The 26,462-nt window shown below is 42.8% G+C and overlaps 1 protein-coding gene across 1 annotated transcript in view; it reads right to left on the reverse strand.

Annotated features, from left to right (window-relative positions):
* The window catches only part of grm7 (glutamate metabotropic receptor 7), a gene marked incomplete at both ends in the record, with an annotated part of 120,299 nt that overhangs the window by 52,155 nt on the left and 41,682 nt on the right, over positions 1 to 26,462 (reverse strand). The window contains 2 exons of the mRNA XM_084166904.1: positions 14,958 to 15,097; positions 21,065 to 21,265. Coding sequence (XP_084023030.1) covers positions 14,958 to 15,097; positions 21,065 to 21,265 — 341 coding nt within the window. The remainder of the gene's footprint in view (positions 1 to 14,957; positions 15,098 to 21,064; positions 21,266 to 26,462) is intronic.

Raw genomic sequence — 26,462 nt, forward strand, 5'->3', positions numbered from 1 at the left:
GTCTGACTATATATCACCTGGGGTCTGTCTGATTGTCACCTGGGGTCTGTCTGACTATATGTCACCTGGGGTCTGACTGACTGATTGTCACCTGGGGTCTGTCTGACTATATATCGCCTGGGGTCTGTCTGACTATATATCACATGGGGTCTGTCTGATTGTCACCTGGGGTCTGGCTGACTGTCACCTGGGGTCTGACTATATATCACCTGGGGTCTGTCTGACTATATATCACCTGGGGTCTGTCTGATTGTCACCTGGGGTCTGGCTGACTGTCAGCTGGGGTCTGGCTGACTGTCTGTCACCTGGGGTCTGACTATATATCACCTGGGGTCTGGCTGACTGTCTGTCACCTGGGGTCTGACTATATATCACCTGGGGTCTGGCTGACTGTCTGTCACCTGGGGTCTGGCTGACTGTCTGTCACCTGGGGTCTGACTATATATCACCTGGGGTCTGGCTGACTGTCTGTCACCTGGGGTCTGGCTGACTGTCACCTGGGGACTAGGGGAGTGAAAAAGCCAATTCAAACTGTCCTATGACACATTCGGCAGGATGGCTGACTGGACATGGTCAGGCATTCCAGCTCCACAACAAAAGACAAACTCAGAATAACCTTCTAATCTACCGACTGAAAGAAAACTGACTTATTTTCCTCCGTTCTCCACATCTCCTCCTCCATCTCTCCCTTTCTGTCACCTCTCTCTCTCTCTCTCTCTCTCTCTCTCTCTCTCTCTCTCTCTCTCTCTCTCTCTCTCTCTCTCTCTCTCTCTCTCTCTCTCTCTCTCTCTCTCTCTCTGTCTCTCACTCTCTCTCTCTCTCTCTCTCTCTCTCTCTCTCTCTCTCTGTCTCTCTCTCTCTCTGTCTCTCACTCTCTCTCTCTCTCTCTCTCTCTCTCTCTCTCTCTCTCTCTCTCTCTCTCTCTCTCTCTCTGCATTTCTCTGGTTCTCATATCACATCCCACCCTCCATCCATTCATCCATTCTTCCCACTCACTCTCTCCATCCGAACGTTTCCACCTCCTTCATGCAAAGCTCATTATGGAGATGAGAACAGAACATAACCATCAACATTACAGGGAACATCGGACAATCTAACACAGATCTCAACAGCACATCTCTCCACATTGTGAAATCTCCTCCACATGCAGGTGAATGCAAGTGCCCTGTTTTGCATTCAAAATCAGATAGTTACTCTGTTATATAGGATTGGAATTACTCTACACAGCTTTACTAGTGTTACGTCTCTCGTGACAGCCTTAAGATTAATCTCGGACACCCAGACCTAAAATTTAGTGCAATTGCTTCAGATGATCAATTAAAAAGTTCTGGGGGGAAACGTGTTAGAAACTGTCCTAACAAGGCTAGCCAAGTCTTCAGTCTTCTAAAAGGAAACTTTCAGACAGTTTCACACTAGCCAAGTCTCCACCCCTCTAAAAGGAAACGTTCAAATAGTCCGGCTGGCCATTTGATTGGCTGTTCAGGAGTCATATGGCTTGGGGGTAGAAGCTGGTAATAGGCTTTTTAGACCTACAGTGCCTTGCAAAAGTATTCATCCCCCTTGGCGTTTTTCCTATTAAGTTGCATTACAACCTGTAATTTAAATTGATTTTTATTTGGATTTCATGTAATGGACAAACACAAAATAGTCCGAATTGGTGAAGTGAAATGAAAAAAATTACTTGTTTCAAAAAATTAAAAAAAAATTAATAACGGAAAAGTGATGCGTGCATATGTATTCACCCCCTTTGCTATGAAGCCCCTAAATAAGATCTGGTGCAACCAATTACCTTCATAAGTCACATAATTAGTTAAATAAAGTCCACCTGTGTGCACTCTAAGTGTCACATGATCTGTCACATGTATATATACACCTGTTCTGAAAGGCCCCAGAGTCTGCAACACCACTAAGCAAGGGGCACCACCAAGCAAGCAGCACCATGAAGACCAAGGAGTTCTCCAAACAGGTCAGGGACAAAGTTGTGGAGAAGTACAGATCAGGGTTGGGTTGTAAAAAAAAATCAGAAACTTTGAACATCCCACGGAGCACCATTAAATCAATTATTAAAACATTGAAAGAATATGGCACCACAACAAACCTGCCAAGAGAGGACCGCCCACCAAAACTCACGGACCAGGCAAGGAGGGCATTAATCAGAGAGGCAACAAAGAGACCAAAGATCACTCTTTATAGTGACACTATATGATGACACTCTCTATGGTGACACTCTCTATGGTGACACTCTCTATGGTGACACTCTCTATGGTGACACTCTCTATGGTGACACTCTCTATGGTGACACTCTCTATGATGACACTCTCTATGGTGACACTCTCTATGGTGACACTCTCTATGGTGACACTCTCTATGGTGACACTCTCTATGGTGACACTCTCTATGGTGACACTCTCTATGATAACACTCTCTATGGTGACACTCTCTATGGTGACACTCTCTATGGTGACACTCTCTATGGTGACACTCTCTATGGTGACACTCTCTAGGCAACAAAATTGATTTGTTCTAAAGGGTATTTTAATGAGTCTTGTAAATGCCACTGTTCTAATGTAAAAGCAGACACACACGCTGCGCGGGCCAGCTTTCTGTTCACCTTCATCCACCCGCAGTTGCTAATAACCCATCCACAACCGTCTGACTACAAGAGATAGTGAAAAATCTGAGACCCGCAAATGACCCTAACCCACAAACATAGAAAATGCGCTGTACAGTCAGAGATGACAGAACACTTTTTTTTTTGACAGACCTTTTTAGATATGCCTATGTTTCTGCTTCTGGTTTCCGAACATTTTGGTTGGCTATTTGTTCGTCTATAACTAGAGACATGCAGCATCTCTTCTGTCATTACTTGTTGCCTTAGAAGACTAAATAAACCCTTGGTCACCAGAACGATGTCATACATCGATAGAATGAATGCTTCTATCTAGTTGACATCGGTAAAGTTTGTTTTCTTGTCATTCTTTCATCTCTTGCGCACCAAAGACCGGGAGAAAATGCAATAAATGATTTTCCTGGCAAAACTTCCAAATGACATCAGTTTGACCGGTTTTAAGGAAATGAAAAGCTATTAAAATGACCCAACATGGTTTTGATACGATTTAAGATCGGCTTGGATGCATATTTTATGTGGCTGAAATACTATCAGCTTTTATGATGCTGATAAAGATAGCCCCTTTACAGACGGTCACTAACCGCACATCCATTCTCTCAAGATGCTGAAAGAAAGAAATCATATTTCTCCATTCCTGTTCCTGAGTCAAAATTTACATTTGGTCTATAATTTTACTGCAAGAAATGCTTCATTCTGCAGGAGTTCATATCATATTTGGGTGTGTGTGAGGCTATAGGCCTAGTTTCCATTTAACCCATCTGAACAGTAGGCTACAGTTCCCTTGACGTGGCATTTTGAAGTCCCCATGTTTGGCCATCAGCATACCACCCTGCATCCCACTGCTGGTTTAACTCTGAATCTGAGCAGGGTTGGTCCTGGTCGGTCCCTGGATTGGAGACCAGATGCTCCTGGAAGTGGTGTTGGAGGGCCAGTAGGAGGCACTTTTTCCTCTGGTCTAAAATAAAATGTCCCAGGGCAGTGATTGGTGATATTGCCTTGCTGTCTTTCGGATTGGACGTTAAACGGGTGTCCTGACTCTCTGTGGTCACTAAAGATCCCTTTGCACTTATCATAAGAGTAGGGGTGTTAACCCTGGTGTCCTGGCTAAATTTCCAATCTGGTCTTCATGCCACCTAATCATCCCCAGCTTCCAATTGGCTCATTCATCCCCCTCCTCTCCCCTGTAGCTATTCCCCATGTAGTTGCTGTAGATGAGAATGTGTTCTCAGTCAATTTACCTGGTAAAATAAGGGTTAAAAAATTTAAACAAGTGACCGTCAAATTTGTTTTAATATCACTTGCACAAGTATAATACGCCATTTAGCAGACGCTTTTATCCAAAGCGACTTACAGTCATGCGTGCATACATTATGATTATTTTTTTTGTGTATGGGTGGTCCCGGGGATCGAACCCACTACCTTGGCGTTACAAGCACCGTGCTCTACCAGCTGAGCTACAGAGGACCACAACAGCCTTTCTTGCAAGTACAGTGAACAGCCTTTCTTACAAGCTTCTTGCAAGCTCTATACCCAACAATGCAATAATCAAAGTCAAGGGAACCCTTCCCCTCCACCAAAACCTTTTTTTGATAAGAGTGTGAAGTCTTGGGAGAGTTGTTTTGGTCAAAATCCATATTTTTCAACGTAGTACTAAAAATAACAAGGTAGGACAAAAACACATGAGAAAAAAAATTGAAATAAGAAGAACACGAGAATGAAGGTGACTAAAGTATTCATCCCCCTTGGCATTTTTCCTATTTTGTTGCATTACAACCTGTAATTTAAATGGATTTTTATTTGGATTTCATGTAATGGTCATACAAAAATAGTTCAAATTGGTGAAGTGAAATGAAAAAAATAACTAGTTTCAAAAAATTATAAAAAATACATAATGGAAAAGTGGTGTGTGCATATGTATTCACCCCCTTTGCTATGAAGCCCCTAAATAAGATCTGATGCAACCAATTACCTTCATAAGTCACATAATTAGTTAAATAAAGTCCACGTGTGTGCAATCTAAGTGTCACATGATCTGTCACATGTATATATACACCTGTTCTGAAAGGCCCCAGAGTCTGCAACACCACTAAGCAAGGGGCACCACCAAGCAAGCAGCACCATGAAGACCAAGGAGTTCTCCAAACAGGTCAGGGACAAAGTTGTGGAGAAGTACAGATCAGGGTTGGGTTGTTAAAAAATATCTGAAACTTTAACATCCCACGGAGCACCATTAAATCAATTATTAAAAAATGGAAAGATTATGGCACCACAACAAATCTGCCAAGAGAGGGCCGCCCACCAAAACTCACGGACCAGGCAAGGAGGGCCTGTCCGTGTGGTCCTCTGTAGCTCAGCTGGTAGAGCACGGCGCTTGTAACGCCAAGGTAGTGGGTTCGATCCCCGGGACCACCCATACAAAAAAAAAATTAAAAATGTATGCACGCATGACTGTAAGTCGCTTTGGATAAAAGCGTCTGCTAAATGGCATATTATTGTATTATTATATTATTAATCAGAGAGGCAACAAAGAGACCAAAGATAACCCTGAAGGAGCTGCAAAGTTCCACAGCGGAGATTGGAGTATCTGTCCACAGGACAACTTTAAGCCGTACACTCCACAGAGCTGGGCTTCACGGAAGAGTGGTCAGGAAAAAGCCATCGCTTAAAGAAAAAAATAAGCAAACATGTTTGTTGTTCACCAAAAGGCATGTGGGAGACTCCCCAAACATATGGAAGAAGGTACTCTGGTCAGATGAGACTAAAATTGAGCTTTTTGACCATCAAGGAAAACGCTATGTCTGGCGCAAAGTGGTTTAAGGGGAAACATTTAAATGTCTTGGAATGGCCTAGTCAAAGCCCAGACCTCAATCCAATTGAGAATCTGTGGTATGACTTAAAAATGTCTGTACACCAGCGAAACCCATCCAACTTGAAGGAGCTGGAGCAGTTTTGCCTTGAAGAATGGGGCAAAAATCCCAGTGGCTAGATGTGCCAAGCTTATAGAGACATTCCCCAAGAGACTTGCAGCTGTAATTGCTGCAAAAGGTGGCTCTACAAAGTATTGACTTTGGGGGGGTGAATAGTTATGCACGATCAAGTTTACTGTTTTTTTGTCTTATTTCTTGTTTGTTTCACAATAAAAATAAAAATAAATTGCATCTACAAAGTGGTAGGCATGTTGTGTAAATCAAATGATACAACCCCCCCAAAAAATCAATTTTAATTCCAGGTTGTAAGGCAACAAAATAGGAAAAATGCCAAGGGAGGTGAATACTTTCACAAGCCACTGTACAACCCCTGGACAGGATGCTAGTCTATCACAGGGTCTTAACCACAATCTATCTCCTTAATGCTGAGTGCCAAGCAGAGACGCAGCAGGTCCCATTTTTACAGTCTTGCTTAATTTGGTTTGGCAGTTGGGTATTTTTCCTCTTGTTACAAAAACATGATTTGTGATTAGCCAGTAATTTGGCTTTCAGTCAAATGCATTCAACTTCTAAATGCAACTGAACAATGGGTGTTTAATTTCTCACCTGTTGAGAAAAACACATTTCATTTCATACTGTTCATTCTCGTCTTGGCCTTCCTGTTTTGAAAAACAGAATAATTGAACCACTGGAGATATTACATTTTTTTCAAATTTTAGTCATTTAGCAGACACTCTTATCCTGAGCGGCTTACAGTTCAGATCAGGGTTGGGTGAGTGCATACATCATTTTTTTATACTGGCCCCCCGTGGGAATCAAACCCACAACCCTGGCGTTGCAAACGCCATGCTCTACCAACTGAGCTACATCCCTGTATGACTCGGCCAGGGATCAAACTCCCATCCTTGCAATCTCAGTGCATACGCTCTAACCAAAATGCCACTGAGTTGGTTACTCAATATGCATAGCTTGAAGTTATTTTCCTCTCAAACTTCTCTTTGAAACTCCAGTGGTTCAATTATTCTGTTTTTCAAAACAGGAAGGCCAAGACGAGAATGAACAGTATGAAATGAAATGTGTTTTTCTCAACAGGTGAGAAATGAAACACCCATTGTTCAGTTGCATTTAGAAGTTGAATGCATTTGACTGAAAGCCAAATTACTGGCTAATCGCAAATCATGTTTTTGTATCAAGAGGAAAAATACACAACTGCCAAACCAAATTAAGTGATCTAACTCAGTTCAGTTCCTGAGGCCAGCTGTGATGCAAATAACACAACACAACACACAACATTAAAAACAGCAATGGGGGAAAATATCGCTGAAGGCGTGACCAAACAATTCTCAAACAAACAGTTCTTATTTTGTACCACAAAGTATGCAAGAATGTGTGGCGTGGAGAGGTGGAAGGTTTCTAGAAGCTACCAAACTACAGGAGTTACAAGCTTTCAACTGAATGAAGAGAGAAGTGATGCAGACAAATAGATAGACAGTGCCAGGTGTTTACCTATGGACCTGACCACACCTGACCAGACCAATACCAGACCAGACCAGACCTGACCTGACCAGACCAGACCAGACCAGACCAGACCAGACCAGACCAGACCAGACCAGACCAACACCAGACCAGACCAGACCAGACCAACACCAGACCAGACCAGACCAAACCAGACCAGACCTGACCAGACCAGACCAGACCAACACCAGACCAGACCTGACCAGACCAGACCAGACCAACACCAGACCAGACCAGACCAACACCAGACCAGACCAGACCAGACCAGACCAACACCAGACCAGACCAGACCAAACCAGACCAGACCTGACCAGACCAGACCAACACCAGACCAGACCAGACCAACACCAGACCAGACCAGACCAGACCAGACCAGACCAACACCAGACCAGACCAGACCAAACCAGACCAGACCTGACCACACCAGACCAACACCAGACCAGACCAGACCAACACCAGACCAGACCTGACCAGACCAGACCAACACCAGACCAGACCAGACCAGACCAGACCAACACCAGACCAGACCTGACCAGACCAGACCAACACCAGACCAGACCAGACCAGACCAGACCAGACCAACACCAGACCAGACCTGACCAGACCAGACCAGACCAGACCAGACCAACACCAGACCAGACCAACACCAGACCAGACCTGACCAGAACAACACCAGACCAGACCAACACCAGACCAGACCAGACCAACACCAGACCAGACCAGGAACATTTCTGTCCCCAGGTAGAGCCTGTTTCTGCACTACTTTTGGACCTAGATGAAAGAGAAAGTTGGTATATCCAAGGGAACCCTTCCCCTCCACCAAAACCCTTTTTTGCTAAGAGTGTGAATTCTGGGGAGAGTTGTTTGTAGTCAAAATCCATATTTTTCCTCAACACTTGACCTGACGAGACCAGAACAATAAAAAGTCCAGCCCTAGGTAAAGCCAGTATATTTCTAACCCTTTATTCAGGGAACAGCTGCTTCAGTCAGAGGCCCTATGTCCAAAGGGTCTCCTAATCCCTTTAACAAACCCCCATCTGACTAATCATCGCTCATCTGAGGTTACATCTCAAATGGCACCCTATTCCCTACATAGTGCACTACTTTTGACCAGAGTCCTATGAGCCCTTGTCAAAAGTAGTGCACTATGTAGGGACTAGAGGACCATTTGGGACGCATCCTGAATCTGAAGGCTTGTTATGTAGGAATCCTCATTGGTGAGATCAAGGTAAAATATCATGACTGTTAATAAGCAACAGAGATGATCATACAGTGAGGGAAAAAAGTATTTGATCCCCTGCTGATTTTGTACGTTTGCCCACTGACAAAGACATGATCAGTCTGTAATTGTAATGGTAGGTTTATTTGAACAGTGAGAGACAGAATAACAACAACAGAAAATCCAGAAAAACGCATGTCAAAAATGTTATAAATTGATTTGCATTTTAATGAGGGAAATAAGTACTTGACCCCTCTGCAAAACATGACTTAGTACTTGGTGGCAAAACCCTTGTTGGCAATCACAGAGGTCAGACATTTCTTGTAGTTGGCCACCAGGTTTGCACACATCTCAGGAGGAATTTTGTTCCACTCCTCTTTGCAGATCTTCTCCAAGTCATTAAGGTTTCGAGGCTGAGTTTTGGCAACTCGAACCTTCAGCTCCCTCCACATATTTTCTATGGGATTAAGGTCTGGAGACTGGCTAGGCCACTCCAGGACCTTAATGTGCTTCTTCTTGAGCCACTCCTTTCTTGCCTTGGTCATGTGTTTTGGGTCATTGTCATGCTGGAATACCCATTCACGACCCATTTTCAATGCCCTGGCTGAGGGAAGGAGGTTCTCACTCATGATTTGATGATCATTGCAACTCCACGAAGTGAGATCTTGCATGGAGCCCCAGACCGAGGGAGTTTGACAGTTATTTTGTGTTTCTTCCATTTGCGAATAATCACACCAACTGTTGTCACCTTCTCACCAAGCTGCTTGGCGATGGTCTTGTAGCCCATTCCAGCCTTGTGTAGGTCTACAATCTTGTCCCTGACATCCTTGGAGAGCTCTTTGGTCTTGGCCATGGTGGAGAGTTTGGAATATGATTGATTGATTGCTTCTGTGGACAGGTGTCTTTTATACAAGTAACAAGCTGAGATTAGGAGCACTCCCTTTAAGAGTGTGCTCCTAATTTCAGCTCATTACCTGTATAAAAGACACCTGGGAGCCAGAAATCTTTCTGAATGAGAGATATACTCCCTCATTAAAATGCAAATCAATTTATAACATTTTTGACATAGGTTTTTCTGAATTTTGTTGTTGTTATTCTATCTCTCACTGTTCAAATAAACCTACCATTAAAATTATAGACTGATAATTTCTTTGTCAGTGGGCAAACGTACAAAATCAGCAGGGGATCAAATATTTTTTTCCCTCACTGTATCTCTTTAGCTTCTTGAAACATGACATACTGATCTAGATCTGAAGAGGTATAGAAGCATCAGAGATCATCAAGTTATCAATCAGTACTGAAGAGAACATTGTATTAATGTTTGTCAGAGCATTGGGTTAGATTCGCTGAGAGTTGTTCTAAATAAAACTATATTGTGTGTGAGCGAGTACCTTCTACGTGTGAGCCAAGGTATATTCAAACCAGAGAGACATTAGGCAGCCATAATTTCTTAAAAGCTCCAAAATATTTTGAAGAAAATGCTAATTTAAGCCTAGGCAAATGAAGATTGTGTAACTGCGACGAATTATTAATGGCTGGATCTGCATAAAACATGAAGAACTGAATTGCATTACAGTTACAGCTTCCATCTCTGTTTCTAAACCCGCTGCCGCTGAGAGTGTGTCCCAAATGGCACCCTATTCCTTATATAGTGCACTACTTTTGACCAGAACCCTATGGGCCCTAGTCAAAAGTGCACTTTATAAGGAATAGGGTGTCATTTGGGACAGAGGACCTGACTCTTCTGATGAAGCCCGTAATCATGCGTCTAAACCACTGCTTTCATGCATTTTTGAAGAGTTTCACTGTTTCCGTCACAACCAACCACACAAAGCAAAGGAATGGAGATATAGCTACTCCACTGTTGAATGATCACAGAGAGAGAAGAGAGAGAAAGAAGAGAGAGAAGAGAGTGCTCTCTCACTCTCATTTTGTCTTTCACTCACTTTCTCCTATCTCTAGCTCTCTTTCTCGCTCACTCTCTCACTCTCTTTCTTTCTCACAACGTATCTCTCTTGCGCTCGCAAACATTCTCTCTCTCTGTCTCTGTCGATTGCTTTGTAAGTGTGCATTCAAAACGGATAAAGTACCAGTTGAGATAATAATGGGGTTTTTCTCTATGTAGCGTGATCTCCACCGTTAACTCTGCAGTAAAACCCTACCTCGACATCCAGTAGACGTCCAGTCCTGAAGGAAAGTAGCTAAAAAAGACAAACTAAGGGGACTTCACTTGACTTTGTGTCTTTACTCATCTTCATATGGCATTGATATTATAATCATTACTATTTATATTATTCACATAATCCCAAACATCTCCTGTACAAGTTGTTCATTCATTGAGTATGGAAAAAGTATGGAAAATGTATGCACTCACTAACTTTAAGTCGCTCTGGATAAGAGCGTCTGCTAAAATGACTAAAAATGTTGTTGTTTTTTTTATGTAAAATTGAGCCCTCCAGCCTATTCCCCACACTGGGAATAGGAGGTAGATATCACATTTTCATGGAGAGCTGAGGGGCAGTCCTTGGAGTCTGAGCTGGAGTCATCTGTGACTCAGCCGTCGTGTCCGGGGAGACCCGGGGAGAGAGGCGAATCATAACAGAGACCGAGTCTGTTCCAAATCACTCCCTATATTCTATGTAGTAGTGCACCATAAGGATCTGGTCAAAAGTAATGCACTATATAAAGGAATTAGGGGGTGTCATTTTGGACGCAGCCATACAGTTCCCCTGAGTTAATGGACGAGATGATAAACGAACTGTATACATGGAATTCCACAAAGCATGCCGAATCGATTGGGGGCTTGAAAGGCAAAAGAACCCACTGCTGGGGCTATAACGCATGTGTTGGTAGGGGAGCATGAATATAACATGTAATGAATCTTAATAATAATGTTGAAAATGAGGGCTAATACAGCCTCCGAGTGAGAGGATTATAGGAGATGTCACGAGAAGGAGAAATCATTTATGAAAAAGGGGCCAATTTCATCAGGAGAAATAACAATAAACTGTAAGGTTTTTGATTGTTGTTCAAGACACTGAGTCGACAGTTTGTTTTGACATCTGTAAACCATCTATTATCCAAATGAAGAGTTTCCAGACACCCACGGTTAAAGATCTGTGTACATTAATACCAATACTCACTCGCAAACTAACCCCAATCCGACATCTGTGGCCGTATCAACATTATAATACCAAGCGACTTACCATACAAATCCCGTGGGTATTCAGATAATCAATCTCTTCCTCAATACATGAACAAATACGAGAACAAAAGGATCAACATGTCATGTATAATCTACATAGATCTGTTTGCTTGCAACATTTCCACAGCCTACATGTATTCCCCTCCCACTAAGGCAGAAGGGTTGTCCTGGGGAAACCAATCAGTCTGAAAGATGTGCCTGCGTCTCAAAATAGCGCCCTATTCCCTATAGAGTGTACTACTTTTCACCAGGGCCCATAGGCCATTTGGGACACGTCCTGTGAGAAAACAGAACAGAAGGATGTGTATGTCAGCACTAGGCTAGGCTACACGCTAGCTATGGAGTACTTGATACACAGTTCATTCAGAAAGTATTCAGACCCCTTCCCCTTTTCCACATTTTGTTATTTTACAGCCTTATTCTAAAATGGATTTAAAAAAATAAAAATAAAATAATGACTAAGGAAAAACAGGTTTACCCCCCCCCCCCCCCCCACCCCCCCCCCCCCCCCCACACACACACACACACACACACACACACTTCATTATCTGTAGTATCTGACACGTAGACAGTGCATTCGGAAAGTATTCAGACCCCTTGACTTTTTCCACATTTTGTTACGTTACAGCATTATTCTAAAATTGATGAAATAAATGTTTTTCCTCAACAATCTACACACAATACCCCATAATGACAAAGCGAAAACAGTTTTTTTTGTGCTAAAGTATTCAGACTCTTTGTTATGAGACTCGAAATTGAGCTCAGGTGCATCCTGTTTCCATTGATCATCCTTGAGATGTTTCTTCAACTTGATTGGAATCCGCCTGTGGTAACTTCTATTGATTGGACATGATTTGGAAAGGCACACACCTGTCTATATAAGGTCCCAGAGTTGACAATGCATGTCAGAGCAAAAACCAAGCCATGAGGTCGAAGGAATTGTCCGTAGAGCTCCGAGACAGGATTGTGTCGAGGCACAGATCTGGGGAAGGGTACCAAAAAATGTGTGCAGCGTTGAAGGTCCTCAAGAACACAGTAGCCTCCATCATTTTTTAATGGAAGATGTTTGGAACCACCAAGACTCTTCCTAGAGCTGGCCGAGCAATTTGGGGAGAAGAGCCTTGGTCAGGGAGGTAACCAAGAACCTGATGGTCACTCTGACAGAGCTCTAGAGTTCCTCTGTGGAGATGGGAGAACCTTCCAGAAGGACAACCATCTCTATGGTAGTGTGACCAGACGGAAGCCACTCCTCTGTAAAAGGCACATGACAGCCTGCTTGGAGTTTGCCAAAAGGCACCTAAAGACTCTCAGACCATGAGAAACAAGATTTTCTGGTCTGATGAAACCAAGATTGAACTCTTTGGCCTGAATGCCAAGTGGCACATCTGGAGGAAACCTGGCACCATCCCTACGGTGAGGCATGGTGGTGGCAGCATCATGCTATGGGGATGTTTTTCTGTGGCAGGGACTGGGAGACTAGTCAGGATTGAGGCAAAGATGAACGGAGCAAAGTACAGAGAGATCCTTGATGAAAACCTGCTCCAGAGCGCTCAGGACCGCAGACTGGGGCGAAGGTTCACCTTCCAACAGGACAACGACCCTAAGCACACAGCCAAGACAACGCAGGAGTGGCTTTGGGACAAGTCTCTGAATGTCCTTGAGTGGCCCAGCCAGAGCCCGGACTTGAACCCGATCTAACATCTCTGGAGAGGCCTGAAAATAACTGTGCAGCGATGCGCCCATCCAACCAAACAGAGCTTGAGAGGATCTGCAGAGAAGAATAAGAGAATCTCCCCAAATACAGGTGTGCCAAGCTTGTAGCGTCATACCCAAGAAGACTCGAGGCTGTAATCGCTGCCAAAGGTGCTTCAACAAAGTACTGAGTAAAGGGTCTGAATACTTATGTAAATGTCATATTTCAGTTTGAATTTTTTAATAAATTAGCAAACATTTCTAATAATGTGTTTTTGCTATGTCATTATGGGGGTATTGTGTGTAGATTGATGAGGGGGGAAAAAAACATTTAAATCAATTTTAGAATAAGGCTGTAACGTAACAAAAATGAGGAAAAAGTCAAGGGGTCTAAATACTTTCCGAAGGCACTGTATATTGTAGCAAATTCATGAGTAGCCCCAACAGGGACTCAAACCCAGGTCAATTGACAGTCAATCCAAACACCTTCACCGCTACACCAACAGGTCCAGAACTCTTGGCGAGGTCACTAGGTGTTGGGTTAATGTCGCTACATTATACAGTACCCCGAGGCATTGTTTTTGTCTTCCTATACATGAATGTGTAATGTATAGTTCAATCAAAGGTTACTGTCGCTCTTCAAGGAGTGATTATCGAGACATGACTTCTAATCGCAATTAACTGGGCCAAACAGGCCTGAGCCGATAAGGCTCGTTATAGGTTGCATCCCAAATGGTACCCTATAAATGGTACCCTATTAATTGTATATTGCGGTACTATGGGCCCTGGTCAAAAGTAGTGCACTATAAAGGGAATTGGGTGTCATTTAGCCATGTCCTTTGAGATCCGAGCGTACGGCTCAAAAACAAACAGAGGACAGTGTGATGACTAGGGGTGCTGTGGTTAATGAAACAGGAACAGAGGTAGGGGTGTGCTGTGATTAATGAATTCATGACTGTTGTTGACAATTAAGGCCGTTTCACCTGCTCTGGCGAGAATCATTCCACATGTGTATTGTATATACACCAACATAGAGACAGCATAGTCTGGAAGGTTCTATTTCATCTTAGATAGCAGGAGCAATAGACATCTATGGGTTTACCATACACACATTCACACAGGCAGATACTGTACACAACTGCAGATGAACGCACGAAAACACTCACACATACACACACGCACATGCACATGCACACGCACACGCACACGCACACGCACACGCTCGTAGCCCTGTCTGAGGCTTCTGAGCCCAAACGTCATCCCTGGATCACAATGATTTACTCTTGGTGTGATAGTTAGGCGTGGGATTCAAATCACCCCAATTACACACACACACACACACACACACACACACACACACACACACACACACCCACACACACAATAATTAACAACATAATAATGCCATTTAGCTTTTATCCAACGAGACTTACATACATGGATGCATAGATTTTACTTAAATACCAGGGTCAATTCCATTTAAAATCCAGTCAATTCTGCAAGAACACTGAAATTCCTATTTGGAATGTTGTTTACTTTCTGAATTGACTTGAAGTTAAATGGAATTGACCCCATGCAACCCTGATAAATACATTATGCAAATATAGTACATTTGAAAAACACACACACACGCACACACTAGGTCACAGTATATACTCACACACGCACGCATGCACACACACACACACACACACACACACACACACTCACACTCACATACACACACGCACACTAACTCACACCATAAGTTACAGCAGAAACAATACTCACGTTGAGCTGTAGAGTTTCCATCCACTGTCCTATGTTCTTGTATCCGGGGGAGCTGTTGTTGTTCATCTGGTACTGGAACAGGTCATAACGTCCTGGTGCGTCTCCGTTCCTGTTGAACGTCACCGACGTCCCTGCACTTCCTGTGTTCGGGAATGAAATCACAACATGATTGGTCGGTTGTAATAGGCCAAAGAGCAAACTGAAGGAAAAGTAGAGAGTTTATTGGCTAAAGGAATGGCTCAACGTGAAACGCTTACAGGAGCCGATAAACGCTACAACAACAGTGTTACAACTAAAGAAGTTCCTGAAAAATACAGGAACTGCTCACATCTTTATATTGCAGTAGCCTACACACCACCCACTCCTAATTTCATGCAATTCTACACATTGTGCCAGAACTTATACCATGTTAATATGATATCTGAGTGAGAGTGACTAACAAAATCAATGTGGGCCCCCTGGAGGTCGGGGCCCCCTGGAGGTCGGGGCCCCTGGAGGTCAGGGCCCCTGGAGGTCAAGGCCCCTGGAGGTCAGGGCCCCTGGAGGTCAGGGCCCCTGGAGGTCAGGGCCCCTGGAGGTCAGGGCCCCTGGAGGTCGGGGCCCCCTGGAGGTCGGGGCCCCTGGAGGTCGGGGCCCCTCAGCACGTGTCCTGCGTGCCCGGTCAGTAATTTGACCATGATTACTACAAGTTTAGATAGCTGCTTAGACTAAGTTACCCAATCTAACATTTTTTTTTTTTTTTTTTTGCTGATATGGGCTTAATGTATGTAAGTGATTGACACAACAAGAGAAAAACTGTTGATGCGCAACCACGTTTCGAAATTGCACCTTGTGTATTCTACTATTCTAATGTTCAATTCTAATTCTAATGTTGGCGCAGTGGTCTAAGGCACTGCATCACAGTGCTAGCTGTGCAACTAGAGAGCCTGGTTTGAATCCAGGCTCTGTTGTAGCCGGCCGCGACTCGGAGACCCATGGGGTGGCGCACAATTGGCCCAGGGCAGGGGAGGGAATGGCCGGCAGGGATGTTGCTCAGTTGGTAGAGCATGTTGTTTGCAACGCCAGGGTTGTGGGTTCGATTCCCACAGGGGGCCAGTATGATAAAAAAATGTATGCACTCACTAACTGTAAGTCGGTCTGGATAAGAGCGTCTGCTAAATGACTAAAATGTAAGTCGAGGCCCAGACTGGAAAATACATTTATTTTGGTCGGGGGCCCATAAGCGGGTTGCTTATGCCTAGAGCCAGCCCTGAGTATCTCTATCCAGCTCACATGAGACTGGATCTCAGAACCTCTGTATCGCAAACACCCACAACCGCCCTCTTGATAACGTAACTTAGCCAGCTGATGCCACAGAAAAGCTAGCGATTTCATTGTGCAGGTGGAGACAGTTCGAGCCGAAGAATCCCAACCAGTTACAGATAAACATGGCTGACTGGTGCATATACGTAAGTGCAACTATAGCCTATAGCAGAGAACATATACTCATCTCAGGAAACAGCTCTGCCAATTGGACATACAGGTAACTGCCAAAATAAAGGAAACACCAACATAAAGTATCTTAATAGGGCTTCGGGCAACCACAGGCCAGTACAACTTCAACGCTCCTTGGCATAGATTCTACAAGTGTCTGAAACTCTATTGGATGGATGCAACACCATTCTTCCGCGAGAAATTCCATCAATTTGGTGTTTTGTTGATGGTGGTGGAAAAACACTGTCTCCGGTCCGGCACTGCTCCAGAAGCTCCCATAAGTGTTAAATTGGGTTGAGATATGGTGACTGAGACGGCCATGGCATATGGTTAACATTCTTTTTGTGCTCATCAAACCATTGAGTGACCACTCGTGCCCTGTGGATAAGGGCAATGTCATCCTATGGGGGCATAGCCATGGTAGCCAAAATAATTTGTGACCTTAAACATAGTGGGATGTTAATTGCTTAATGAACTCAGGAACCATGCCTGTGTGGAAGCACCTGCTTTCAATATACTTTGTATCCCTCATTTACTCAAGTGTTCCTTTTATTTTTACAGTTACCTGTAGTTCTAGAACATGGAATCTTTACTGGAGAGGTTCTGTCTACACACCCAACAGTAGCCCATACATTTCACTTGGTAGTAGACTCCTTGTGTGTTCCACTATACAACTGTAGGCCTAAAAGCATTACTAAATGTCATACAAAGACCACTTTGTTAAGAGATATTTTTAAGGGAAAATAATTGATGGCAACAGTGACAGGGGTGATTAAAGGAAGATTTTAAGACTGTGACTGCCGAGTCCAACTGTACTTGCTGTGCTGTGTGGGCGGATGGAAGGCTGTTGCTCCTTGCTAGCTAGTCACTTAATGCTTCATTATCTCCTCTCTCACACAATGACTGATGCCTCTGTCTTGGTCTCTGTCTCTGTCTCTTCACTGTGGTGATGGAGTTAGAGAAGAGAATAACTGACTGCTGTCTCTTCAGTCGGGTGAGGGAGTTAGCTGTCTGTCTCTGGTGTGTTGGGAGTTAGCTGTCTCGTAGTTAGCTGTCTCTGTCTCTGAATCTGGGGTGAAGGAGTTAGCTGTCTCTGTCTCTGTCTCTGGGGTGAAGGAGTTAGCTGTCTCTGTCTCTGTCTCTGGGGTGAAGGAGTTAGCTGTCTCTGTCTCTGTCTCTGGGGTGAAGGAGTTAGCTGTCTCTGTCTCTGGGGTGAAGGAGTTAGCTGTTTCTGCCTCTGGGGTGAAGGAGTTAGCTGTCTCTGTCTCTGGAGTGCTGATAGAAGTATGCACAAGTCTTTTAATTATTTGTATCTCTTTACACTGGAGGGTAGAGATTTTTTAAACCCTTTGAACAAGTGGCAGAAACGTCAGCAGCAGTTTTTTTATTTGTATTTATTAGGGATCCCCATTAGTATATCTGTAGTGACTAGGTGTATTGATACACCATCCAAAGTGTTATTAATAACTTCACCATGCTCAAAGGGATATTCAATGTCTGCTTTTTTTGGGGGTTGAACCTGTCTACCAATAGGTGCCCTTCTTTTCGAGGCGTTGGAAAACTCCCTGGTCTTTGTGGTTGAATCTGTGTTTGAAATTGACTGCTCGACTGAGGGACCTTACAGATAATTGTATTCAAAAATAATGTTAAACACTATTATTGCACACTTAGTGAGTCCATGCAACTTATTATGTGACTTGTTAAGCACATGTATACTCCTGAACGTATTTAGGCTTACCATAAGTAGGGGGTTGAATACTTACTGACTCAAGACAATTCAGATTTTTAATTAATTTGTAAATATTTCTAAAAACATAATTAGACTTTGAGTTTATGGGGTATTGCGACAAAACATCTCAATTGAATCCCATTTTAAATTCTGTAACACAACAAAATGTAGATCAAGCCCGACGTGTGCGATGTAGTGGGGCGGCAGGTAGCTTAGTGGTTAGGAGCGTTGTGCTAGTAACCGAAAGGTCGCTGGTTCTAATCCCCGAGCCGACTAGGTGAAAAATCTGTCGATGTGCCCTTGAGCAAGGCACTTAACCCTAATTGCTCCTGTAAGTTGCTCTGGATAAGAGCGTCTGCTAAATGACTAAAATGAGTTGTAGTTTCCAACAGGCAAATAGTTTAGCGCAGAAAATGTGGTAATTAACTACAATGACCATAATCCATTGCACACCTACTTATCCGGGTCAAGAATGCATATTGGAGAGGGATAGGGAGCAGTTAATTGAAAATACAGTACGGTATCTAAGACTGATAGTCGGTATTCAGCTCATAAAAGTATGCCTTATTTACTTTGAAGAACTACTAAAATATTGATTTAGTCAGACAGCATAGAGATGAGATGATGACTTTGGAATGAAATAATAAAGTCATCAAATAGGCCGAAAAAAATGTAATATACACAACAACTGAAATATTTTATTAAAGTAATGTGAATAAATGATGGTTAATGAGTGATAAGCAGTAATTATTTTATATTATTCTGTATTGTTACAGCATTCAACCCACATTAAAAAAAATAATAATCAAACCGAAATTGAAACTACCTTTAGAAAGCACTAATTGCTCAGCACTAAAGGCTACAGATGACATGTTTTTTTTTTTTTTTTTTTTTTTTTTTGTTGGAGGGGGGGTCATTCTAACAAAAAAATTCCATACATACTGTATATTAGTAGGCTATATGTAAATACTAGGGCTGTCAAATGATTAACATTTTTAATCAAATTAATCAGAATTTTCAGTGGATTAATCATGATTAATCACTATTTGCAATTACACCTGAATCCTAACCATTTTTTTTCTGAAATGCATACCAAAAGATAAATAACAGGACACAGATACATAATTTTCATATTATGTCTGTTTATTAACACAGCCAAATAATGGTGTTTTAAATCAAGCTGAAACATACTACACACCATAATATTTGTCTTTGGCTGTGGCTCTTGACGGTGGCTTATAGAATGAGTCTTGAGACGCCACTTGCAAAACATCAAGGAAACCTGAGTCTTCTACAATGCTAATGGGTCTACAATCCTTTGCAATCCATTTTGCTATTGTGTTGGTCAAATTATCTGAGGTTGATTTTGTTAATTGCCTGCAAACATTCAGCGTGGTCTGGCGCAAACCACTTGCTGAATCTGACGGCCCAGCAAACGCATGTTTGGCGTTGACATGGTACTTCAAGCTTGAACAGCTCCGGTGAAATTGAAACTCCTTCTTACAAATCTTGCAAATAACCTTGTACTTGTTAACTGTACCATCATCATTCTTTTTATATTTGAATCCGTCAATAGGCCCACTTTGCTCACCTTGCTCCATCTCGCCTCTAGCTCCCAACCACTTTCCTGACCTGAATAATTTGTCACACTGCGCATGCGTGAAATGCGTTAAAAAAATTGACGTAATTAACAGCAAACAACTAATTAACGTCGTTAACGCGCTATTTTTGACAGCCCTAGTAAATACCAAATTAAATTAAGAATAGTCTGATGGGTGACAATATTATCAAGCTCTTGTCAAATTGTTAATGAGAGACTGATTAAGTGTTTTTAGGCTGTGCAAGAAACAGAGCAGATGTCACGCCTTTCATGTGACCTTTTCATGCAGCCTTACAATGTATTCTAAATCAAAACATATAGACTAAGATTTGTATCACAACTAAAGTTGCATAAATAACTCTAAATTAAGCATATAGGAGGACCTGTTTCAAATGATCACTTTGTTAACTGCTTAACACAGAAAACCCCCATGTGCGCAATCCTTCTGAGATTGTTTGGGAAAAATATCCTTTCTATTTTATTCAGCTATGTTCAATTGTATTTTTCTTACTATAAAATAATGCCAAATATGATCTGCTAAATGAACTAGTGTAGCCCACAGCCATATGGCATAGCCAGATCAGGACCTAATGTAAAGATGACTCAGAAAATGCTATTCTACATTTCTTTTCATATCATAATGTTTCTTTAGACCTGACTAAAATAAATAATGTATTTATTGTGGTGGTGTAGGCTGTATTAAATTGATTTATTCAACGTTTATGTTCCAAAGGTCCGCATCAGCGGCTTGTAGGCTATGCGTGCAACCCCAGAGATGCTAAATGTCTTATGGTTAATTTACGCCCAATTACCGTGAGACCGGCAATTATTTGCATTACCATTTCCGGCGGACAAAATTGAATGACCGCCACATCCCTTGCTGTGAGCAGCAAACATCACTGTCATACTGTACCTTGCTTACATCTTCCTACTGTGTACGGTGTAAAAATACCCCATTCTATTCTACACTTCCTTGTAAACATTACCGTTTATGACATCACTTCATTCAATGTAAACATAGTCAGGTGTTGTTGTTTGTACACTTCAAAAATCTAAGTGAAGGTTGTACCCCCTATCGCTGGTAGCTGTGGATTTATTTGACCAATATTCGGTTAAATACTTGACCAACATTTCGGCGGAAGAACCTTCATCAGGGTGTAGCTAATAGGTGCTTATCACATCATTAAAGTGCACTATATTGATTGGTTGATTGGTTGATTGATCGATTGACTGATTGGTTGATTGGTTGATTGATTTATTGATTTATTGGTTGATTGATTGTTGTGTTGGCATTATTATACTTACCATTGAAGGTGACACTGCGGATGTACTTGAGCAGTTTCTTGCCCCCAGCTAGGTTCATTTCTTCACAGATCCCTGAGACATCGGGACACAGGTCTCTCTGCATGTTGTGAAGGGCATGGGCCATAGCGTACACCGCATCGATCACAAACGGAACCTTCCCCTCCTGTTCGTACTTAGAGTCTGTCCCGATCCGCTCCTGGCCTGTGGATGAAAAGAGAAGAATATTCAGAATATTTATTGGGAAGTTTACATACACTTAGGTTGGAGTCATTAAAACTTGTATTTCAACCACTCCATAAATTTATTGTTAACAAACTATAGTTTTGGCAAGTCGGTTAGGACATCTACTTTGTGCATGACACAAGTAATTTTTCCAACAATTGTTTACAGACAGATTATTTCACTTATAATTCACTGTATCACAATTCCAGTGGGTCAGAAGTACACTAAGGTGAATGTGCCTTTAAACAGATTGGAAAATTCCAGTGGCTTTAGAAGCTTCTGATAGGATAATTTACATAATTTGAGTCAATTGGCGGTGTACCTGTGGATGTATTTCAAGGCCAACCTTCAAACTCAGTGCCTCTTTGCTTGACATCATGGGAAAATCAAAAGTAATCAGCCAAGACCTCAAAAAATAAATTGTAGACCTCCACAAGTCTGGTTCATCCTTGGGAGCAATTTCCAAACACCTGAAGGTATCACGTTCATCTGTACAAACAATAGTATGCAAGTATAAACACCATGGGACCACGCAGCCGTCATACAGCTCAGGAAGGAGACGCGTTCTGTCTCCTAGAGATGAATGTACTTTGGTGCGAAAAGTGCAAATCCATCCCAGAACAACAGCAAAGGACCTTGTGAAGATGCTGGAGGAAACATGTACAAAAGTATCTATATCCACAGTAAAACAAGTCCTATATCGAAATAACCTGAAAGGCCGCTCAGCAAGGAAGAAGCCACTGCTCCAAAACCACCATAAAAAAGCCAGACTACGGTTTGCAACTGCACATGGGGACAAAGATCGTACTTTTTGGAGAAATGTCCTCTGGTCTGATGAAACAAAAATCGAACTGTTTGGCCATAATGACCATCGTTATGTTTGGAGGAAAAAGGGGATGCTTGCAAGACGAAGAACACCATCCCAACCGTGAAGCACGGGGGTGGCAGCATCATGCTGTGGGGGTGCTTTGCTGGAGGAGGGACTGGTGCACTTCACAAAATAGATGGCATCATGAGGAAGGAAACTTATGTGGATATATTGAAGCAACATCTCAAGACATCAGTCAGGAAGTTAAAGCTTTGTCGCAAATGGATCTTCCAAATGGACATTGACCCCAAGCAGACTTCCAAAGTTGTGGCAAAATGGCTTAAGGACAACAAAGTCAAGGTATTGGAGTGGCCATCACAAAGCCCTGACCTCAATCCTATAGAAAAAGTGTGGGCAGAACTGAAAAAGCGTGTGCGAGCAAGGAGGCCTACAAACCTGACTCAGTTACACCAGCTCTGTCAGGAGTAATGGGCCAAAATTCACCCAACTTATTGTGGGAAGCTTTTGGTAGGCTACCCGAAACGTTTGACCCAAGTTAAACAATTTAAAGGCAATGTTACCAAATACTAATTGAGTGTATGTAAACTTCTGACCCACTGGGAATGTGATGAAAGAAACATAAGCTGAAATATATAATTCTCTCTACTATTAGTATGACATTTCACATTCTTAAAATAAAGTGGCGATCCTAACTGACCTAAGACAGGGAATTTTTACTAGAATTAAATGTCAGGAATTGTGAAAAACTGAGTTTAAATGTATTTGGCTAAGGTGTACGTAAACTTCCGACTTCAACTGTAGCTCTCAATGATACTGCTTCAGCTCCCATCCTGACTTCCTGACATTTTACTGTTTTTGTTAACTTATTTAATTTATTGTATGTGCCGTGTACGTAATTCAGATTTGTTTTGGCTGCCTAGTCTAGCACATATACACTGCTCAAAAAAATAAAGGGAACACTTAAACAACACATCCTAGATCTGAACGAATGAAATAATCTTATTAAATACTTTTTTCTTTACATAGTTGAATGTGCTGACAACAAAATCACACAAAACTTATCAATGGAAATCAAATTTATCAACCCATGGAGGTCTGGATTTGGAGTCACCCTCAAAATTAAAGTAGAAAACCACACTACAGGCTGATCCAACTTTGATGTAATGTCCTTAAAACAAGTCAAAATGAGGCTCAGTAGTGTGTGTGGCCTCCACGTGCCTGTATGACCTCCCTACAACGCCTGGGCATGCTCCTGATGAGGTGGCGGATGGTCTCCTGAGGGATCTCCTCCCAGACCAGGACTAAAGCATCCGCCAACTCCTGGACAGTCAGTGGTGCAACGTGGCGTTGGTGGATGGAGCGAGACATGATGTCCCAGATGTGCTCAATTGGATTCAGGTCTGGGGAACGGGCGGGCCAGTCCATAGCATCAATGCCTTCCTCTTGCAGGAACAGCTGACACACTCCAGCCACATGAGGTCTAGCATTGTCTTGCATTAGGAGGAACCCAGGGCCAACCGCACCAGCATATGGTCTCACAAGGGGTCTGAGGATCTCATCTCAGTACCTAATGGCAGTCAGGCTACCTCTGGCGAGCACATGGCGGGCTGTGCGGCCTCCCAAAGAAATTCCACCCCACATCATGACTGACCCACCGCCAAACCGGTCATGCTGGAGGATGTTGCAGGCAGCAGAACGTTCTCCATGGCGTCTCCAGACGCTGTCACGTCTGTCACATGTGCTCAGTGTGAACCTGCTTTGATCTGTGAAGAGCACATGGCGCCAGTGGCGAATTTGCCAATCTTGGTGTTCTCTGGCAAATGCCAAACGTCCTGCATGGTGTTGGGCGCTGGGTGCTCATACCACCCTCATGGAGTCTGTTTCTGACCGTTTGAGCAGACACATGCACATTTGTGGCCTGCTGGAGGTCATTTTGCAGGGCTCTGGCAGTGCTCCTCCTGCTCCTCCTTGCACAAAGGCAGAGGTAGCGGTCCTGCTGCTGGGTTGTTGCCCTCCTACGGCCTCCTCCACATCTCCTGATGTACTGGCCTGTCTCCTGGTAGCGCCTCCATGCGCTGGACACTACGCTGACAGACACAGCAAACCTTCTTGCCACAGCTCGCATTGATGTGCCATCCTGGATGAGCTGCACTACCTGAGCCACTTGTGTGGGTTGTAGACTCCGTCTCATGCTACCACTAGAGTGAAAGCACCGCCAGCATTCAAAAGTGACCAAAACATCAGCCAGGAAGCATAGGAACTGAGAAGTGGTCTGTGGTCACCACCTGCAGAATCACTTCTTTATTGGGGGTGTCTTGCTAATTGCCTATAATTTTCACCTGTTGTCTATTCCATTTGCACAACAGCATGTTAAATTAATTGTCAATCAGTGTTGCTTCCTAAGTGGACAGTTTGATTTCACAGAAGTGTTGTTGACTTGGAGTTACATTGTGTTGTTTAAGTCTTCCCTTTATTTTTTTGAGCAGTGTATAATGTAATAAAACTACTTCTACTCCACTGGGTAAATACGGGACATTACTTTACGTTTGCATTAAAGGGGCAATCTGCAGCTGCAACATCCATTTTGGGATTTACCGTATATGTTAAATATGTGTACCCACTGATTCTTGAAGAATATAACTTGTAAATGCCTAATGAGCTTAGTTCAACTCTTATCCCATCAGGATCCAAAATATACGCTTGTTTTATTAAGCTGACGTATGGAATTGTTTTAAGATGGTCATTCTATGGATCATTTAGCTATTTGATTTGGAATTTTAGGACCCCATTAGGTATCCCAAAAACACATTTAAAAAGTACTTTATAAAATATTGAATTTGAACTTTACTACTATAGCCCATAGGAACACATTGAATAACACATTCATAAATAGCAAAAATGACAGCAAACAAATAAATAATACTAAACAAGATTTTGAAGTGTTTGTCCTGTATCTAGGAAATATAAGTAAGCACAGGAAATGTATATATCATTTTTTTTTTTTACCCATATTTAACCACTTTTTGGGGTAGGCACAAAACTACCTTCACATTTCCATTAATTCCATTAACACTTGTTGGGTCACATGAGTTTGTAGCCCAAACGGTTCGGACGCTACAGACAGAAGTTGGTACCAACTTCATATGAGTCCCCTGACACTTGTGGGGGTCTCCCCTTTCCACAGAGGGGTCATAATAGTTTGTAGGTCAAATTGTTCGGACGCTACAGACGTTTTCCGTGAGAAGACAGATTTTCGGGATGTCTCATGGTCCGGCAAACACCAGTCTAGCTCTGCCACATTTCACCGCAGATGCGGAAGGGTGACATCGGCGGATGCTGTGTATTGATATCTCTAGATAACAGATATCTCTAGTTTAAACAGATGTTATTATTTCGATTGACAGTTTGGCCGTATTATGATGGTTCCATGGATTAGACATGCTCTTTAATCTGCTCTTTAATAAGGCTTCACATTAGCTCCACACTGTTATCATCAACATGATCAAGTGGGCCCATGGAATTACACAGAGGCTTATCTGGACATTTTAATAGCTGCTTTATCTCGAACAGTTGCATTTCGGTGGAGGGATCTGCTCTCTACCTCTCTCTGAATTTATTTCATCACCTTGGATACTTTGGGAGAATTACAACAAAGGGCAAAAGCACTGTGTTTCTTACCTTCAATGGTACTATGCCACACATTTGACCTTAACTCATAAGAGTCTAAGCCCTGTCTAACCCGAGGGAGAGGGGGTACTACTCAATCAACCAATCAATCAATCAATTAACCAATCAACCAATCAACCAACCAACCAACCAACCAACCAACCAATCAATCAATCAATCAACCAATCAACCAACCAATCAATCAATCAATCAATCAACCAATCAACCAATCAATCAACCAAATGTATTTATAAAGCCCTTTTTACATCAGCAGATGTCACAAAGTGCTATACATAAACCCAGCCTAAAACCCCAAACAGCAAGCAATGCAGATGTAGAAGCACGGTGGCTAGCAAAAACTCCTTAGAAAGGCAGGAACCTAGGAAGAAACCTAGAGAGGAACCAGGCTCTGAGGGGTGGCCAGTCCTCTTCTGGCTGCGCTGGGTGAAGATTATAAGAGTACATGGCCATTAAGGCCAGATTGTTCTTCGTGATGTTCAAACGTTCACAGATGACCAGCAGGGTCAAATAATAATGACAGTGGATGTAGAGGGTGCAACAGGTCAGTTCCTCAGGAGTAAATGTAATTTGTCTTTTCATAGCCGAGAATTCTGAGGTCGAGACAGCAGGTGCAGTAGAGAGAGAGAGAGAGAGAGAGAGAGAGAGAGAGAGAGAGAGAGA

This window comes from Coregonus lavaretus, assembly GCF_964263955.1.
Source record: "Coregonus lavaretus genome assembly, chromosome: 8".
NCBI lineage: Eukaryota > Metazoa > Chordata > Actinopteri > Salmoniformes > Salmonidae > Coregonus > Coregonus lavaretus.